Source organism: Ochotona princeps, chromosome 15 (assembly GCF_030435755.1).
Source record: "Ochotona princeps isolate mOchPri1 chromosome 15, mOchPri1.hap1, whole genome shotgun sequence".
Classification (NCBI taxonomy): domain Eukaryota; kingdom Metazoa; phylum Chordata; class Mammalia; order Lagomorpha; family Ochotonidae; genus Ochotona; species Ochotona princeps.
In genome coordinates this window covers 38,939,040-38,959,603 of record NC_080846.1, presented here as the reverse complement: position 1 = coordinate 38,959,603, position 20,564 = coordinate 38,939,040, and the positions used below count along the sequence as shown (strand labels likewise).

At 40.3% G+C, this 20,564-nt stretch overlaps 2 protein-coding genes across 2 annotated transcripts in view; one reads left to right on the top strand and one right to left on the bottom strand.

Moving 5' to 3' along the window:
- TMTC3 (transmembrane O-mannosyltransferase targeting cadherins 3) overlaps positions 1-10,745 on the bottom strand; it is a 33,258-nt gene extending 22,513 nt beyond the window's left edge. The window contains exons 1-3 of the mRNA XM_004583079.2: positions 10,555-10,745; positions 3,845-4,061; positions 591-809 (exon numbers count right to left, since the gene is read on the bottom strand). Of these exons, the coding sequence (XP_004583136.2) occupies positions 591-809; positions 3,845-4,033 (408 nt within the window). The 5' untranslated portion in view covers positions 4,034-4,061; positions 10,555-10,745. The remainder of the gene's footprint in view (positions 1-590; positions 810-3,844; positions 4,062-10,554) is intronic.
- A 131-nt stretch (positions 10,746-10,876) lies between these two features.
- The window catches only part of CEP290 (centrosomal protein 290), a 69,009-nt gene continuing 59,321 nt past the window's right edge, over positions 10,877-20,564 (top strand). The window contains exons 1-10 of the mRNA XM_058673782.1: positions 10,877-10,969; positions 11,549-11,681; positions 11,825-11,902; positions 12,451-12,520; positions 12,782-12,828; positions 15,544-15,687; positions 17,812-17,865; positions 18,600-18,752; positions 19,108-19,290; positions 19,940-20,029. Of these exons, the coding sequence (XP_058529765.1) occupies positions 11,580-11,681; positions 11,825-11,902; positions 12,451-12,520; positions 12,782-12,828; positions 15,544-15,687; positions 17,812-17,865; positions 18,600-18,752; positions 19,108-19,290; positions 19,940-20,029 (921 nt within the window). The 5' untranslated portion in view covers positions 10,877-10,969; positions 11,549-11,579. The remainder of the gene's footprint in view (positions 10,970-11,548; positions 11,682-11,824; positions 11,903-12,450; positions 12,521-12,781; positions 12,829-15,543; positions 15,688-17,811; positions 17,866-18,599; positions 18,753-19,107; positions 19,291-19,939; positions 20,030-20,564) is intronic.

The window sequence follows — 20,564 nt, the reverse complement described above, 5'->3', positions numbered from 1 at the left end:
ATGGCAAAAGTTCTAAAAATCTACCATGGTTGTAATATATGGAAAATGCCTCCTGAGTTACACATCAAAAGACTCAAGTGAGTTAGTGAGAAAGAGGCAAAATTCCCTCAAAACACACACATTCACATTTTACTTAAAACTGACAGCCAGCAACCAAGCAACTGAAAGCTCTTCTTGGGAGTTTTGGAGCTTAGAGATTATCAAAAGAAAATAATGTTAAGATGTCTTCTCACACTTGCACATACTTTTATATATTTTCATCCTTAAATGTCTCTCGTTATTTTCTATCCTTTAAAACACAAACATCGGCAGATCTGCAGATAATATTTGAAATTTCTATCAATAAAAAATTAGAAAACATTCTTATATAATTAAGTCTAGTAGATTACATTCTTGAATGAATAAATATTTAGGTTTCAAAAACAAACTTAAAAACTATGTGATACAAGATGAAGCTCTATAGAATTATAAAGTTTATATTTATTGTACCAATGGAAGAGTGTAAACAATTGCATTATCACAGTTAAGGTTTCTTTCTTAACATACATGTTATAGTCATTACAACAACAGCAACCTGAAGTTTTACTTACTGCTTCTGTGTGTATTGGGTGCACTGTAAAAAGCAGAGCAGCAATCACACTACTCCTGTTGTCCAGAAAAAGCTTGCAGACTTTCAGAAATATCACACTAACAATAGCATGAAAAATCATATTTAGGAGATGATATGACATTGGTTTGAGTTCACTAAACAGGTAATTTAAGCGAAATGTCAACACTGTTAAGGGACGGTAAGACTTGTGGCTTCTCTCCTAAAAGGAAATACAATCACTCATTAGTAAACTACTTTAGTCCTTCAGAACACAAAAAGTAATCACAGCATTTGTTATCCATGCTGGACATTTGATTAATAACAACGAAGTAAAGAATCAGCCCAGGCGTTAGAAATGTAAGACCCCTTCTTAATATTGCTCTCTCCATCCTGAGTCCTACAGCATAGTGATTTCTCGACTGACAGATACAAACAGGGTGCAGACAGTTTAGAGTAGAGGAAGAACATTAGAGTATTAATTCATCTTCCACACAGACGGTTTTGAAGAAAGGTTAGGATAATGGAGGTACTAGTCAAGTTAAGGCGGTGTAGCTTGTGTCTCCACAGCTTGCCTTCCTACCTCTTACACCTTACACTAAGGCAAAAGTACGATATATAGTTTCTGGATAGATCTTCAACAGGAAACATCAAAACAGAACGTTTATCATTTTCCTTCAAACTGAGATAACCTAAAAAGTTACTCACTGGTTGGTGTATAAAAACTTCATATTATGTATGTATTACCTCTCTGGCACAAAGGTAGAGTTTAAAGTCACACCATCTACTAGTGAACATTAAGAAATAAAAGATGTAAGCATCACTATGATTTTAGGAGCACCTAAATATTTCTGTTGATATTGATGACATACACTAAGCACTTAGATTGTCCTCATCTGGCAAATATCTGTACAACTGTAAAATTCTGGGCTCAGCGCGGTAGCCTAGTGGTTAAAGTCGTCACCTTGGATGCACTGGCATTCCATATGGGAACCATTCCAATCCTGGCAGCCCCGCTTCCCATCCAGCTCCCTGCTTGTGACCTGGAAGAGCAGTGGAGGACAGCCCAAAGCCTGGGGGTCCTGTACCCGTGTGGGAGACCTGGAAAGAAGCTGCTGGCTCCTGGCTTTGGATCAGCACAGCTGTGGCCGTTGCAGCAGTTTGGGGAGTGAATCAACAGATGAAAGATCCTTCTCTCTGTCTCCTCTCTGTATATCTGATTTTCCAATAAAAATAAAATAAAATCTTCTTATAAAAAAGATCAACTACCAATGTATTTAGTTCTCAAATAAATGGCATATATGAGGCATTCAGTAAATATTCTAAATACGTTATTTACTAAACTCATACAAAATCTGTTGTTGGCATTTTACAACTGCTTATTAAATAAAATATTACTTAATATTCAGTTTTATACAAAAGAACACATTCTTTTTTTCACTGCAGCCTGGGCCTCCACCTGTGCTGGTTTGTATCCTGGTTGAGCCACCTCTCATCAGCTCCGTTTGTGGGCTGGGAAAGCAGCGGAGGATGGCCCAAAGTCCTGGGACCCTGCACCTGCGTGGGAGACCCAGAAAGGGCTCCTGACTTCGGATTGGCTCTAGCAATCGTGGCCACTTGTGGATGAACCAGCAGACAGAAGATCTTTCTCTCAGTTTGTCTCTTAGTAGAGCTCTTTCCCATAAAAAAATTAAGAGATAAAAAGTTTATCTGGTACTTGTGAATCCGTTATATCCCTACCAAATTTGGAGAATAGGAAAAAAGATGATAAATTGAGAAGTAAACTACTACAGAGTTTTAATAACAATTTACTGAACAGATGTTGTAAACAAATAATTGATATTTATCCTAAAGGTATTATTCTCCTATGTGCATCAGGCAAATCACCTGATATCTAAAAAATATTTTTCTCTGCATCACATGGATATGTGATACCAAATTTTATGACAGAATTAAACTTATAACCTAACCTGTGCATCCCAGGTTCACAATGGCTTACTCTAAAACAATTTTTCTTTTAAAGATTTCTTTTTATTGGAAAGGCATATTTACAGACAAGTAGAGACAAAGATCTCCAGTCCACTGCTTCTTTTCCTAATTGGTAACAACAGCCAGAAGACCTGAGCAGATCTGAAGCCAGGAGCCAGGACATTGTTCTGGGTTTCCCACACAGGTGCAGGGACCCAAGAGTTTGGCCTATCTTCTGCTGCTTTCCCAGGCCCTAAGCAGGAGCGGGATGGGAAGTAGAGCAGTCACTACACAAAGTGGCATCCATTTGGGATCCTTGTGCTCCCAAAGCAAGGATTTAGTCACTTACACATAGCACTGGGGGCTACCATGAAACATCTTGTTTTAAAGATGCATTTTATTTTTTATTGCAAATTCTGATATACAGAGGAGGAGAGACAGAGAGGAAGATCTTCCATCACTTCCCAACTGACTGTAATGGCCAGAACTGTGCCAATCTGAAGCCAGGAGCCCAGAGCTTTTTCCAGTTCTCCCACCCTGGCACCGGAACCCAAGGCTTTGGTCCATCCTCGACTACTTTCCCAGGCCACAGGCAGGGAAGTGGATGGGAAGCGGAGCCACCAGGACTAGAACGAGCAACCATACAGGATCCCAGCACATTCAAGATGAGGACTTTAGCCACTAGGCCACCATGCGGGGCTAAATATTTTTACACCAACCTTCAAAACAGTTACTGCAAGAGTAGAAGCACGCCTCCGAAAAAGAACTAAACTTTTGTATTCTAAATATCAAATCAAAATAACTATTAGGTAAATTTAAAAAATTAATTTGATAATCATTTTTTCCTACAGAGAAATGGCAATAGGACTTATTTTTCACTTTTACTACTAAGGCCTATTTATATTGATGCTACTACAATAAAAATAGCCAAATATATCAGTCAGCTCTTTTGTCTGACTCACAAGTTAAAAAGAATAAAAACAGCCAATGAGCAAAGATACTTTTTTTTTATTCTATTGCTCTCCCTACAAATTTGGTCCTTACATAATATATTACTTTTAATGAAAGAAAGCCAAAGTACATAGACAAGGGAATACTCAAGTCCTGCTTTAAAGAAGATAATGAAATCTTCAACTTTTCTTCCAAACAAGTTATTTATCACTTTTTAGTTTTTGCAAGGGGAATCCCTTAACTGTTATGATAACAATGTTGATAAATAAAGAATTTGGAGTAACAAACTACCTGAATATATTAAAATCTAACACTTAGAAGTAATACATAAAGACATACCTCAGACATAGGAGTTCCCCAGAAATCATTCTGAAATAATGTTTTTAGGGGCGTAGATGGATGTAAATCTTTATTATCCAGGATCGCTGAAACATCATCAAAAACGAATCCACAGAAGAGGCTGTTCCAATAGCAGGCAGTAACCACACCTACTATTAAGGTTATTTCTTTGAGGTTAATGTAAGCCATCTTTTTCAGAAGTTCTTGTGGATAAAAACTGGAAATAAAAACCACACAAGACAGATGAATTAAGCGACACGTTTTTTTCCCATGTACCATTTTAGTATTGATAGAAAAAAAAAGAAGACTGTACTGTAATTCTGCCAGAGAAAACCACAGCTCGCATACCATCCACCTTTGAGGAGTATCAGCTGATTACCTCTCACAGCCTAATCCAAGGCAGAACTGTTCTTCAAGTACAGTTTTTGACCTCTAATACAGTCCTTTAGTTCACCAATGCCCTTTTGGACCCAGTCTACAACACACTTATCTATACTTCACATCTTTACAACTGAGTACAAGTGCACACACACACTGTATTGGGGAAAAAAACCAGCAACTCAAGGCATCCATCATTAGCAACATGCAAACATATAGTCCTGAGTGGGTTAGAAACCTCTTTTTCATAAATAACCTCATGTCCCTTACCTGGTGAACCAATTCAGTTGGGGTGACAAACTACTGCTTGGTTAACTGTTCCACCCACAAAATAGTTTAAAATCAACAGAAAAGAATCTGATGTATTAAAGACACTGATATATTTGCTTCATAACTGTAATTTAAAATACAGTATTATATATTAATATTTTATACATACACACAGTAATTATTGACAATGCAATTTCTGGATTTGGCCTTTTTAGTTGAAAAGTATAAAACTTAGCTTTGTTTATAAATAGTATCAGAATTTTTTTTCCCAAGAATTTGAGAGTTGCTGCAACTTTGACTTACTAGTTTTCTAAGAGTTGTTAAGCATTAAGAAGAGCCTATTAGATCAAGTATCTGGATAAAATTAAAAATAATTTCTTACTCTATTTTTTTAAGGTTTATTTAAAAGGTGAGTTTATCATAGCTACACGTGGAGCATGCTCAGGGGTGGTGCAGATCTGAAGGAAAAGGTAGGAGAGAGAGAAAAGTTTCTGCGCTCCTTTCTGTGTCCACAGGAAGAAAGAAGGCCCTTCTGCAGCGCCAGTCTTCATGTGACCTCGGGAAGGGGAGTGGTTTCATGATAGGCCCTCAGAACTCAGATGAGAAGCACAGAATAGCAGGGTCACTCACTGACAGGCAGGTGGGATTTACAAAACACAGGGCGAGCGCGGCTTCCAACTAGTGACCCTAAACTAACTGCCCACCTCTCAGTCTCATTCCTCCCTCAAGAGATTTTTGACCTGAGGTTGCTGAAGGGTGCAGTCACCACATCTTCTCTAGTTACCTCCTGCTGATCAGGGATGCAGGGTCTGCTTGTCCTAGTTGGGAACCCTCTTTCATTTAATGGCTCCCTTTCACAAGCTGGGGAACGTTCACCCAGTGTCAACGGCTATGGTCCCCACATCTCCATGGTTACTGTGAGATGTTGTTGGCTTCTTTGCATGGAGGTCAGCAATGTAGGTGGTCTAATGGTGCAACCTGTGCACGGAGTCTAGACCACACATCCAGAGGCTCCGGTCCCTGAGACTGGAGACCCATGTATCATTTTAGTATGTTTGAGGCCATCAAGAGATGACAAAATGTGCTACTTCCAAAGCCTTAGTACCCCACACTCATGTGGTAGACCCAGAAGCAGCTCTTGGCTTCTGGCTTTGGATCGGCTCAGCTGCGGCCATTGCAGTCACTTGGGGAATGAATCAACAGATGGAAGATCTTCCTTTCTGTAAATGTGCCCTTCCGATATAAATAAATTTTATACTGAGATCTGGGGTTGGGTGTACTCCACAGGCCATGTCACTATACTTGGTGGCTTGCTGGCAAGTGCAGGGGCAACAGGTGGGCTGGCACCAGGGGCCTCCTAAGGTGTGAGAGCCAGGGTTCCAGGCAGGGTAGGGTTGGAGCATGGCTGTACCAATGCCAAACGCTGGTGCATTACACAGCTGGAGTCATGCTCTGGGAGCTGAAGAGATGGCAAGCTGGGCCCCCCAGGGCCAGGGACCCAAGGCTTTGGGCCATCCTCTGCCGTGTTTCCCGCCACAAGCAGAGAGTTGGATGGGAAGTGGAGCAGCCAGGACATGAACCTGTGCTCATAAGGGATGGAAGTGCTTGCAAAGGGAAGATTAACCAATTGAGCCATCACACTGGGTCCAACAGATGCGGTTTTTAAATCAAGGCACTCTGGGGTTAGCACAACAGCAGAGCAGGTTAAACTGTTCTTTGGAATGGCAGCGTCTCCTATCAGAGCGCAGCTGGAGTCCCAGCTGCCTGGCACCAACCCAGCTCCCTGCTAATGGGTCGGGAAGGCAGCAGACAATGGCTCAGGCACATGGGCCCTTGCAATCGAAATGGGTGACCTGGATGGAGTTCTGCGCTCCTAGCTGCTACAAGATCACACCCAGCCATTTGCAGTCACTCGGGGAGTGACCAGCACATGGATGGTCTCCCACTGTCACTCTTTCAAATAAATACATAACATTTTTTTAAAAGACATCCATAGTATTATAGCCTGGATTGCTGTAAATGGCAATCTTAAGACTCTAAGAAAACAAATCCCAATGTACAAGTTCTTTTAAAAAGAATCTGAATGATGATTTTTAAAAAATCAGAAAGAAAAAAACTTGAAGAGTCTCTGAATGATTTCTTAAAAATTATCAATCAAGAAATGGGGGAGAGAATGCAGAATCAATACGAAAAAGATTATAAAACTGTTAAGAAAAAAATATATTTTTTAAAAAGTTGTTCATTTGAAAGTTACAGAGAGAGGAAGAGACAGACATAGATAGATCATCTGGGTCACTCCCCAGATAAGTACATTGAATCCAGCCGGTCTCCCATGTTAATTCAGGAACCATCCCGCACTGTCTTCCCTGGCGCAGTAGCGGGGGACGGATTGGCAGTGCAGCAGCGCGACTTGAACTGGCATCCAGGTAAGGTGCCAGTGAGGCAGGTGGAAATCAGTCTGCTCCGCCACAATGCTGGTCCCAAGAAAAAAGATTTTTAAAACACTGCCAGGGGAGTGAGGAAAAAAAGTAAGAGTAAAGTTGCTCTGTTGCATGCCACTAGTTCAGTTATGGAGCCATGTTAAACCCTTAGCCAAAAGACTCATCTTTAGGGTAGAGGTTGGGAAGATACAGAAGCATTATACCAGGATAGACAGAGAAGCAGACATGATTCATTAAGGGGCATTACTGTAGCAATCTAACACTGCTGCTAGTTGTAGGAACTTATAACTTCTTTCCTAGGCACAAAAGCATACTCATAAAGTTTGAGAGAAGGAAAAACTCATTTATGCCTATTCCAAAAAGAAAAAAAATTCTGGGCCTGGCGTGGATGGCAGAGGGGCTAAAGTCCTCACCTTGAAGGTGCCAAGATCCCATATTGACGCTGGTTCTAATCTTTGCAGCCCTGCTTCCCATCCAGCTCCCTGCTTGTGGCCTGGGAAAGCAGTGGAAGACAGCCCAAAGCCTTGGGACCCTGCACCCATGTGGGAGACCAGGATTCCTGGCTCCTGGCTCCTGGCTTCAGACTGGCTCAGCTCCAGCCACTGCAGCCGCTTGGGGAGTGAACCATTGGATGGAAGATCATCCTCTCTCTCCTCTGTATATCTGATTTTCCAATAAAAATAAATAAATCTCTTGAGATTTATTTTATTACAAAGTCAGATATACAGAGAGGAGGAGAGACAGAGAGGAAGATCTTCCATCCGATGATTCGCTCACTTGTGACTCACTCCCCAAGTGAGCGCAACGGCGGTGCTGCGCTGATCCAAAGCTGGGAACCTGGAACCTCTTCCGGGTCTCCCACGTGGGTGCAGGGTCCCCAGGCTTTGGGCCATCCTCGACTGCTTGCCCAGGCCACAAGCAGGGAGCTGGATGGGAAGTGGAGCTGCCAGGATTAGAAGCGGCGCCCATATGGGATCCCGGGGCATTCAAGGCGAGGACTTTAGCCACTAGGCCACGCCACCGGGCCCAAAAACATAAATAAACCTTTAAAAAAAATTCTACTACAGTTAAAATCACTCATGAACTACAACAAAGAGACACAAAACTTAATTCCTTTAACAAAACTCCACTGAGAATTTACTTTTTATAATGACTGATTAGTGCACTTGTGAAAAAGTTAAACCTATAGGAAAATTTATATGATCTTCCTGAGATTTAATCTGGAAAGTTCTCTCAACAGAAAACTAGCAAATATCTCCTAATTTCATTTCTATATTATCTTACACATTAAGAGCGGTTTATTATTACTATTGTAAACTATGTAAAAGTTGGGCTGCCCTGCAGTTTGCAACCCTGTATTAAGGCTGACTCAGTCTCCTGGTGATGAAAGAAGGCAAGTACCTGCTTGTTTCACAATGCTGGTAACCAGGAGAGAAGGGACAGACAAAACTCAATTACGCACTATGGATACTAAGGATCTCACGGGCCAGGGAAGAGAAAGGTATCACTCATTTACCCAACAAGGAGTGGAAATAACTTTTCAGGAACATGTATCTATTGACTATTAGAAAAAAAAAAAAAAAAAACAGAGGTAGCAACTGTAACAGGTAAGGTGTCTACCTGATTTTGGTTACATAAAGCCACTCCTAAAAGCCAAGCAGAGAGGCTGCAAGTCCAGGCAAGTGTTTCAGTACAAATAAGGCCATTTATAAAACTATTAGAGAATCCTGTTCATTGGTGAGAACTGAGACAGAAAATTTAATGAAAATAATGCTGGGTAATAATATCTTCAGCAAGATTTTGCCTTTAATCAAGACTGTCACTGAGATCTAGCTTTAATCATTTGGAAATTATTTATTTTCTCTGAAACAACAAGACTTGGGGCTGGAGCTGTGGCACAGTAAGTTAAGCCCAGGCCTACAGTGCCGACGTCCTGTACAGGTTCAGATTTTAGTCCAGGGTGTTCCACTCCCAATCCAGATCCCTGCTAAAGCTCCTGGAAAAGCAGTGGGAGCTGGAACAATTCCAGGGTCCTTGCACCCATGTAGGAGACCCAGAAGCTCCAGGTTCCTGGTATCAGACTGGTTCAGCTCTAGGAACTGGGGCCACTTGGGAAGTGAATTAGCAGACAGAAGATCTAGCTCTCTCTCCTCCTCGGTAAATATTTCAAATAAGAATAAATAAATAAATCTCCAAAAGGAGGACAAGTAAATGATTAAAACATAATAGCTGCAATGAATGAAAAAGTGAAAACCAAGGTGTATCAGTGAAAATCACAGGTTCTTTTATGAAAATCAGTACGTAGTATTAAGAGTACTGCATACCATGAAGATATTTCAAAAAGCTCAGGGCAAGCAGAGTCAGCTTATTTTGATGCATAATATGAAAAATTACTCTTAAGCTTTTTTCTAATACACAATTTCCATGTATTTTTGAAGATCCCGCCAATGTATTCAATAAATATCACATTTCACCTCTGCCATTCTCTGTTAAATTGTATATTAGGAACACTACACATGAAGAATAGTTTCGATTCGGGAGTAAGCCAAGTTACAGGATTAGAATGATACTGAATAAAAATAGCTAGCACGAACAACCAGGTTCCCACACAAGCTGGCCCTCAGCGGCCTGAGGTGGCAGTCAGCCACCTGAGAACATGTCCTCCATGGGTGCCTTGTCACACCACAGTATTTAAGTTCAAGCACAGAACTCTGCCTCTCCCAGCCACAGTTTAAGTGGAGAATGCTGACACCTGAACCTGTTCGCCTGCTGCGAAGACGGAGATAACAAATGGTATTTGGCATAAAATTCTTCTTAAAAGAACTCAAAAACTGTTACTTCCACAAATCTAACAAATGCTTCTAAATGTATCCCAAACAACTTGGTTTATAAGAAATCTAATTCTAGAAGAAGACGCCCCCTTCCCCAAGATAAACAAAGATACATCTTATCTATTTTCAAATGTGGAAAACTTAGCAATCAGCATAGCAAGCAACACAAAACCAATGAAAACAAGAGCCTAAACAACAACAAAAACGGGTGACGATGGGAGGCCAACTGGTCCTGTGAGCTGGAAATGTCAGCTAGATTCCAAGTCTACAGGTGAAGTTATCCGAGGGTGACCCACTCTGCAGGATGGCTGAGAGCGGCGGCAGCAGCACAGTTTGCACGGTTAGCAGCGGCAAAACATCTGCCAAGTCACTTTCACGGAAAGGCACCCTCCGTGACCAAGCAAGAGGCAGCGCAGGACCTTCGCCCTGCTCCCCGCGGTGGCCCTGCTCCCTGGAGCCCTCCTCTTCGACACCACACCGCCTCGAAACCCCGCCAATGCGCGGCAGGAATGCGAGGATGCCACCGCAGGCCAGCGGGACCGGGGGCTGGGGAGGTGAGTGCTGTCCTCGCCTCAACCCTCCCCTTGACCCCCAGACCGTCCTCCCGGCCGCCCTCCGCCCCCTCAGGATCCAAAGCAAGCGAACGCCGGTGTTTTCCGGAGAGAAACGCCCTGCAACACCGCCCGAGTCGGAGGTGAGAGTTACCACAGTCCTGCAGACTCCGGCCCAGCCCTTCCGCCCCTTCCCTACCCACCCGGGTCCGCGCCTCTCAACTCTTCCCCAGCCTCACCCGGGAGCGACTCCACCACAGCGGCGGCTCAGGGAACGCTCAGGAAGCGCGGCCCAAGCAGGGAGGCCGCCGAGCCTCAGCCATGATCTACCTCGCTCCGGGAGGGTGCCGGCGCGGTTTCAGCTTGGCCACCACGGCTCCCGCCTCCCGCTCCGGCCTCCGCCTCCCCGCCGCACGGCACGCCGGGAGGCGTCCAGGCAGCACTGCATTCTGGGAATTGAAGTCCTTCTCTTGGACCTTCACCCTCGAGTTCAGGGGAATCTGGCGGGGGAAGTCTAAACGTAAAGCATGCCCCCTCACGGTCGTGAAATGTAGGCTTGCTTGCATCCGGGGCCTTGCGTGGGTCTTGGCCTGGGGGAGCTTGTCGCCTAGGAGCCGACGCTGCTGTGGCTTGGCGGGAGCCGGACTCTGGGCCGTGCCGCGCTGGGCAGCGATCCCGAGCCCGCGTGGGGCCCGGCGTGTGGGCCCGCCGCTGGTCTGGGTGGAAGGATCACTGTATTCGGAACAGCATCTCTTCGCCAGCAGGTTCTTTAGCCTCAGGGCCCATAAACAACGCCCTGGTTCCCCGTACCCTCCGAGCTCCAGTCCCCCAGTCCTCCTGCTGTCCTTTCCCTGCTCCGTCCCCGTGACACAGCTTTTACTCTTTCCAGCCCTTTATTTGTGCACTTGTTAACCCCCAGAATCTGGGAGTCGGTTTCAGCCTTTGCAAAAAGCTGGGTGCTGCCTCGGTGGTGAAGGGCTTGGAGGAGGGGACCCAAATGAGTGTCTGAGCTAGATTAGGCTTAGCAATGTAGCTGTCATGCTTTGTTTTGCCTGTACAGTGTCTGATGCAAAGTGCTGACTGCAGTCCTTTAGATCCAAGGCTATTTTGTCAACTTGTTTTGAGTTTAAGGAGCCACAGTTACAATGACGCAATCTGTAAACACTGTACGTTACTGTAAAGACAATAATGCTGTTAACCATGAAAATGCTAACACCTCCTGTTTTGTTACAGAAGGTGGAACAACACAGGGAAAGATTTCAAGATGCCACCTAGCATAAACTGGAAAGAAATAATGAAAGTCGATCCAGATGACCTGCCCCGGCAAGAAGAACTTGCAGATAATTTATTGGTTTCCTTGTCCAAGGTGCTTAACTAATATCGCATAGCTAGTCAACAATGCACCCAACTATGATTAATTTAAGGTGTCCCTAAAATGTCTGATTTTTACAACTGGAAGAGTTCTTGTGGCCGAAAGCTGATAAAATAGTTGCTTTTCTGTTTGTTTAGGTGGAAGTAAATGAGCTAAAAAGTGAAAGTCAGGAAAATGTGGTACACCTTTTCCGGATTACTCAGTCACTAATGAAGGTTTGTATGCAGTTGTTTTTAACAGCAGCTTTGCCCATTAGAGATTGCAGAACCATAGATAATCTCTGTGAAAGCCTGTGGCAGTGTCTGGATAGCCACTCGAAGATGACAGCCTCAAAAGAGAATGGAATGTAAACAGAGTGGAAGATTTGGGAGTTTTACTCCACAATGCCTAGAAGGAAGGGTAGGGAAAACAAACAGTATGGTGGAAAAATGAATGTAGCATTACAAAGGAGTTTACCTGGAAAATTATGAGTTAGAATAATAATAATTGGAACAGCAAAAAGAAACAATGGAAAAGATTGCAAAAATTGAAATTGTAACACTAGCTATAAAACTTGAGGGAAGAGAAAAAAATCAAAAATTTCAAATTTTAAAATTAGAGGCTTAGGTAAGAGAATCATTGGTTTGTTCATTCAACAAGAATATACTGAATGTGTTCAAGTCTGACTCAGTAGATGTTAGGGATGAAGACAGTGAATTAGATAAAGCCTTTATTCTCAAGGTTTAAATCATGGCGTGTTCAAATGGTGATTTTGTTTCTTTAGATGAAAGCTCAAGAAGCAGAACTAGCTTTGGAAGAGGTTGAAAAAGCCGGAGAAGAACAAGCAAAATTTGGTCAGTGCCTTACAACGTTTATTATAGCGTGAAAGTATTCTATGTATTCATTAAACAGTATAAAATTAGATTTAATGTGTAAAGTGTTACTTATTCCGAGAGACATTTCTAAAAGGCCTGTACGGGTCCATTAAATGATAGTCACTTTTTCCTCCATTAGCTTAAAATCATGGTGGGGCTGTTAAAAGAATTTATTTTATTGGGATCCATTTATTTGAGATCAGTCTGATTAATTGAAACACTTCTATTTTTTTTTCATAGAAAATCAGTTAAAAACTAAAGTAATGAAACTGGAAAATGAATTGGAGGTATGGTTTTTTTGGATTCCCTGGGGGTTAATTGTCATGTTACTTGATTATATTTGGGTGATTTTTGGCTGGAAAAATTATAACGATAACCTTGTTCTCGTTTCTGTTTAATATAGATTCTGTGTACCTTTTATGTATCTTGAGCTCTTATAAGGATTAAGGAACTAATTGTGACCCAATAGTACTAGTTGGATGGAGCTTAGAATCCAAAGAAATATGCAGAAGGTGTATTTGAGGGACAGAAATGGTGGAGATTTGACAAATGATTAATAGGGATATTATAGAAAACATAGTTTTTCCTAAAGCCAGGCTCCAAAAATAAGTATTGTTGAAGAAGTAAATATATTGAGATTCTGAAGAATATAGGAAGAAATGTGATATTAATCTGTTCCATTGAATGGAGGAAGATCGTCTTTGTGTTGGGAAGGGAGGACGAGTGGTTGTATAGAGAATTTTTACATGGGTAGGTTTGGTAGCTGGAAGAAGTTGGAAACAATGTTCTGTGCTAAAAGTAAGGATGGGAAATGGGGTGGTTAAAGTTTAAAGGTCTCAGGAAAAGGTGGAAATACTTCAATATTGAAGAAAGGGCTAGAAATCTGGAGTAGATTTAGATTCAGATTTAGATTCTAGTCCTGTTTCCTTATCATGTTGATTTTGTCAACTTGGATGAGTTATGTCTTATCTTCTGCTGTATGTGTAGTTTCAAGAAAATGCCTTTGTAATAGTTATTAAATGAATAAACTTTGGATTGATATTGTGTTAGTGTTTAGCCGGGCAGCTGGTATGATATAGAAGTCCATGGCAGTTGAAATTACTAGTAGAAAAGTGATTATAAAATCTTACATGAATAGGAAAGAAAGTCAACATTGGGAGGATTTAAACACGGGGCAAGAGATGTTAAGCGAGTATAGAAATGTGTGAGGGTAAAGGATATAGTGGAAAGTCAGAGAGACAGAGAGCATGCTCTTGCATCTGCTGGTTAACTTCCCAAATGGCTGCAGTGGCAGAGCTGAGCCAGGCTAAGCTGGGATCCAGGGACTTCTTCCGTTTCTCCCGTGTATGATAGGAGCCCAAGGATTAGAATTGAGGCAGTGGAACGCCAACGACCACCCAGCTGGGATGCTGGCATTACAGTAGGTGGCTTTACCTCTGAGCCACAACACGGAGCCCCTGGGTGTGCTCTGGATGGAAGACCATGAGCCACACACCTGCATTTTAAGACAAAAATCTTGGAAAGTTGTTTCACTGTTACCATAATTAGAGATGGAAAACCCAAATATTGTGTGAGAGTGTCAACACTTTTAATGGGCACAGAAAAGAAAAAAAAATGGTTGAAGTAGATTGTAATTGACCTGTATGGTGAAGACTTAAATGAGAAGAGTCAGATGAACAGATGATTTGACTTAAAAATTATATAGGGCCTGTACTGTGGCTCAATTGGCTAGCCATCCACCTTCAAGTGCCAGCATCCTATACTGGTGCCAGTTCATGTCCTAGCTGCTCACTTCCAATCCAGCTTATGGCCTAGGAAAGCAGTAGAAGATGGACACTGCATCTATGTGGGAGGCCTAGAAGAGACTCCTGGCTCCTGGCTTTGCCCTGGCTCAGCTTCAGCTGTTATGGTCATTTGGAGAGTGAACCAGTGGTAAGAAGATCTTTCCTTCTGTGAATCTACACTTCCAATAAAATAAAATTTTTTTTTAAAAGTCTTAAAGATTTAAAATCTTTTAAAAAGTGTATTTATTTGAAAGAGTTACAAAGACGGTAGAAGCTAGAGAGAAATTTCTACCTTCTGCTGATTCACGACCCAGAGGACCACAAAGGCTGGAGCTACACTAGGAGCTTGTTCCGGTGGCCAGTGTGATTGCATTTGGGCCATGTGCTGCTGCGTTTCCCCAGACCATTAGTGGGAAGCTAGATCAGAAGCGGGGCAGTCAGGACCTGAACCAGCACACATTTAGGATGCCTACATAAAAGTGAGTTTTGCCCAGTGTGCCGTAATGCCAGCCCTAGTTTGATGTTTCGAGCTGTAACCTGTGTTAACAGAAATGTCAACCTAAATGAATTTAGTGGACTATCAAATGTTGCAGGTAATCTACATCTGTTTTGTCCAATGTGGTAGCATGAAGTGTTACGGTTATTTACATTTATAGTTTAGTAGTCTAAAATAAAACAAAATATTTAGTTCTTCAGTTCTCCTAGCCACATTTCAGGTGCTCAGTAGCTACAGAAGGAGAGTAATGAGTGCTGCTGTGGACAGTGTGGAGAACATCTGCTTACTCCAGAAGTTGTTGGATAGTAATGGTCTAAACGGTCCACGTGTGGCAGGAAGGGCAGGAAGAGTCACAGGGATCAGTGACAATGGCAGAACCTCTGACAGTTCGGAGCGTCAGGATTTGAGATTCAAGAGCAACCTTGGTAGTTCCTCCAAAACATTCTATGTCCGAGCACTCCAGCCTATAAAGCTGAAGCTGTGGCTCAGCAGTCAGAACAGACCCTGAGTGGTTAACAGTAAGTTGTTTGTAGCCCAAGTGGCTTAAGAAAAGCTTAAGCAGTTGTCAGCCTGTGAATTAAAGCTCAAATAAATTCAATCCTTGAAAAAAATGGTCCTTCAGCGAATAGGCTTTGAAATAGCTAGTGCTGAAGCGGAAGTTTAAGGCCAGAGAGTTGTTATTTTTGGTGCTGTTAGTTGATTTGTACTTTGGTCGATTTGAGATGGCTCAGCAGTCCGCTGGTGGACGGGACACCCGGCTTTTACGTGACGAAATTCGCCAACTTGAAAAGCAACTGGAACAAAAAGACAGAGAACTAGAGGACATGGAGAAAGAACTGGAGAAGGAGAAGAAAGTCAATGAACAAGTAAGGCACATTTTTTTTTCAATGTGTATGAACTCATGCTATCCCTAGAATGACTGATTGTGGAACATATGGCATACTCTACTCTCTAGTTTCCTTGAGATAGAAATTTGATATGCATTACTTTGGCAGTTCCTTCTCTTGGCTTAACTATTTGTTCAGTTCTATCAAGTATTTAGATCATGCCCAAGACTGTGATAGTCTCTAGGAATGTAGTAAGGAGCTGATTATTCTCGTTCCAAAGGATATGTAGTCAGTAGTTGGCATAACCTAGTCATTATTTGATGCTTTGGAGAGGAATAAACATACATGAATATGTGTGGTTACTCTGGGCATCATATATATGATAACATCAGAGGTGATGTTAACCGGGACTTGAAGTAGTAGTTATCCTGGAAGTGGAATGAGAATGCACCCAGTGATTCAGGAAAGAGCATGCTGTAGAGGACACAGCATTTCTAAAGCCTAAGGTGAGAGATGTGTTGGTGTTGTCAAGGAACTCTGACTGAGCATTTTAACTGGAATATAGACAGATAAATAAACAAACAAACAAACATGCTAGCTAGCTAACTAGCTTCATAGACCTGTTACTATGTACAGGGTACATTACATTCACCACTGTGCTGTTCCTTAATTGATACTTGGTATATGAAATATGTCAGTTCTACCGTGCTGCAGTTCTACCATGCTGCAGATGAGAAAGTTGAGACACAGATAATGTAATTCCCAATAATGAAACAGTTATCCAGTGGTAAAGTTAGAATTTAAATATAAGCGTTGTTGCTCAAGAATCTGTGATCTTTACTTCTGTGCTGTCCTGCCTTGTTAATTTTCACAATCATGAGTCTCCTGAGAGATAGGATACAGGCCAGTTCTTGAGGAATTGGTTTCTTTCCTTAAAAGGAGAAGATGAAAAATTTTTGAACACCACGATTTATAGTGAATGGGTTGAAAGGAGCCAAGACTGGTAAGCAGACTTTTGCATTAACTCAAGCAAGTGTTCTTAATTACCTAATTATGCAAAAGAGGGATTAAGAGACCTGTTTGAGGGAAGATGTTAACAGGACATGGTAAATGACTGGTTATTGGAGGAGAGGGGAAAGACAGTCTGCCAAATTGTGTATGAGTTAGTGCCATTCACTATAAAGAAACAAAGGAGCAGTTGGGATGTTTGAAATTCTGCTTCACTTCTGCACATCTAGAGTTTGGGATTCTTACAGACAAGTTTTAAGAATGCTTGTGTATCAGAAACTAGAGATACTGGACAGATCTCAGAGGTTTATAGGTCACAAGCATAGTTATTATTGAATACAGAAAAGTTAGTGTAACGTTAGATTTTTGAGAAAAGAGTGAAATGAAAGTCTCTGTTTCAACATATTAGTAGAATAACTGGATCTAATAGATGAAGTTAACATTTTATTAGAAATTGGTTGATCGTGCATTAAAACCTCCTGTAGTCTGATTTCATATGACTTCTAATTATTGTGTTGAAATACTTCATATTTCTAATTTAATATTCACTAAGAGCAAAGAATATTCTAGCCATGAGACAGAAGAATAGTGAGATATAAAAATCTTGAACAGGAAACCACACATTTTAGTTTTTTTGGAGAGGATTTGGAGAAAATAATCTTTCTGTATCCTTTAATTAATTTTTTCTCAAATATGTATGTATTTATTTATTTATTTGAAAGGTAGAGACCAGAGACACAGGGAGGAGGAGGGGGAAGGAGATAGTCTTCCTTTATTGGCTCCCCCCACCCATGGTTACACTGGACAGGCGTGGTCCAGGCTGAAGCCAGGAGCCAGGACGGTTCTCCAGGTCCTCCCTGTGGGGAACAGGCCGAGTACCTGGCCGCCCCTGCACTGCTTTGCCCAGGTATCCCAGGGAGACTCTTCCGAGCTGAGGCAGCCAACTGGCTCTCACATTTTTTTCTGTGGATTTTTTTTTTTCACCTGTTTATCCTTCCTGATCTTTCATTTCCAAAAATGTTGACTTGCTATTTATATCTTATATTGCTAGAGTTCCTTAGCAGTTAAATGTTCTGTACTTTTGTAGAGAGGATTTGGGGTATACACTGGGTTTATGTTGATTTACTGCCACTCTTTTCTTATTTCTTATTTTAGTTCGCCCTTCGCAACGAAGAAGCAGAAAATGAAAACAGCAAACTAAGAAGAGAGGTTGGTTAAAACCTGATGACTCCACCTATACTTGTTTTTAAAAAATGTAATGTAAATTTACACTGTGACCAGAACTGAATCTTCTAAGTGATGCTTTCAAACTCAGTGATTTTTGATAATGAGTTTATCTCAAGGAATTAGGGACTAAAATGTGAGACTATTCAGTGTTATATTTGGCTTGTAAATCTGTATGAATAAATCTTTTCTAATTATAAGCATTTTTTGCCTGTTTTCTAATTGAATATAGACTGAATTTCTGTTCTTCTGTTATAAGGTCTTTAGAAATTTAATACGTTATGGTTCTTCAGAGTTTAATATTGTTTAGACATTATTTATCCCGATTCTTAAAATATTAATGTATTTAATTTTAAAATAATATAAATGTGTTTTGTTCTGGATGATAATTAATAGGATTACTTTTTTGGCCATCTAAATTCACATATTTCATTTTCTCACATTTATGTATTTGTTTTTCTGTAATTTCTCTTGTTCTTTTCAGTTTTGTATTGCTTTTCTCATTTCTCATTACTTTTTTTCTGTTCTTGTCTGGAGAGCAAACGTCTAAAGAAAAAGGTGAGACATTGTGGGTAGTAAGCCAATGGGAAGGTGAGGCATTGTGGGTAGTAAGCCATTGGGAATGTGAAGGTGTATTCTCAGAGCACTAGTCTGGTCAGAGTATAGCATTTTGCTTCCAGTGGTTTCCTGATACAGTGTTATGCTTGATTTGCCTTCAGAATGAACAGCTTCGGCAGGATATTATTGACTACCAAAAACAGATAGATTCACAAAAAGAAACACTTTTGTCAAGAAGAGGAGAAGACAGTGATTATCGGTCACAGTTGTCTAAAAAAAACTATGAACTTGTCCAGTATCTGGATGAAATTCAGGTAAAATGGATAGAAGTCACTTCAGAGAAATGACTTTATAAGGACTTGCCTCTTACTGTTCTGTGATTCTACTGTTTAGGCCTATCTGTAAATTCTATAGTTTAAACCTGCAATATGTACTGGTTAAAACTTGTTCATCTCTCTTGGAAATTATAGTTCTTAATTTATTCTTTTTATGTATCTTGACATTAGAATTGAAATACATATGTATGTATATATATATATATTTATGTAATTTCCTTGTTATTAGTTTGACTTCATTGGTTAATGTCAATTTTCACTTAAAATCTGTAAAGAGTGTTTTTTCCCCACTTAGGGCTCCATTTAATGAAGTTTTTACATTAAACTTTTTTAGACTTTAACTGAAGCTAATGAGAAAATTGAAGTTCAGAATCAAGAAATGCGTAAAAACCTAGAAGAATCAGTACAGGAAATGGAGAAGATGACTGATGAATATAATAGGATGAAAGCTATCGTGCATCAGACAGATAATATAATGGATCAGTTAAAAAAAGAAAATGAACATTATCGACTTCAAGTAAGAATTATTGTCAGATTGACTTACTTGCACAAGCTTCTTATTGTCTTATTGTCTCATTGCTATATATTTGAAATTAGAAAAGTGTTTTAATTTTCTAGGATGTCTCCTGTGTTAATATTATAATATACTGTATTATTATTAATACTATAAAATGTTATGTAATACTGATGTATAGGTCTGTATGTGTTTTTGTGGTCACCTCATAGATACCTTGTAATTTTTGACATTTAGGATTTATGCAAATGATGTTTGAATGAGGATGTACACAGCAGTTCTGCAAAACATTTGTGGGTATTTCCTGTTAAAGACTCGTGAAAGTCCTATGGATTCTGAAGTTTAATTTATATCTTCAAGTAAAATGTTAGAAATGTGAGAAACCAATATTTTACTCACTATTTAAATGACAAGAATAATATTTTAAAAGCAGTATACAGTTTAAAATATATAGGTCTTTGGTTAACACAGGTAAATTGTATATGAAGATGAAGAAGCCAGTGTCATGTTTAGCTATAGAACCGTCATCAATGTGCGTCATCTATGTATGTAAAAAGTATAGGTTTCTATGTGTATATGTAAATATGTTCATGCAATAACTGTTTATGTTGTACCAATATGCAGTAATTGTTGAAATAATCATTGCTTTTAGGTGCAAGAGCTTACAGATCATCTGAAAGCAAAAAATGAAGAAGATGATCCCGTCATGGTAGCTGTCAGTGCAAAAGTAGAAGAATGGAAGGTGCTGTTCTTAGTTGGTGTAATAACTTTTTCATTTGTATTTTAGATTTAAACATTAGGGTTGTTTGTTTAAAGTCCTTATACCTTTTAGCAACTAGTGTAAGAGTTTTTTTTTTTTTTTTAATTGTTATATGTCTTACTGAGCAAAGGTCTAAAGCTATGTGTTAGGTAGTCCTCTTCCCTATTTGTTCTTGAATCTTCCAAATCTACATATCTGTAATTTAAAAACTTAAGTTTTTTTCACTTCACTTACAATTGCTGTGTCTTCCTATCTATGTGCAAGTTCTGGGTTTACTTAGTTTTGCTGTCTCTGATTTTTCATGTCAGATTAACCTTTGAGAATTTCAGTAGAAAAAGGTTGACCAAAGTAAACAGAGTCTGCCAAATTACGTTTATTATCCAAACTTCATTTATTATTTTTCTCCTTTTTCTTCAGAAATAGAGTTTTCTTTTTAACATGTAGAAGTTATGTTGAATTTGAATTGATTTTCAATTGTTTTGTTAAATTTAATTATCTATTTCTTAACTGTATATAT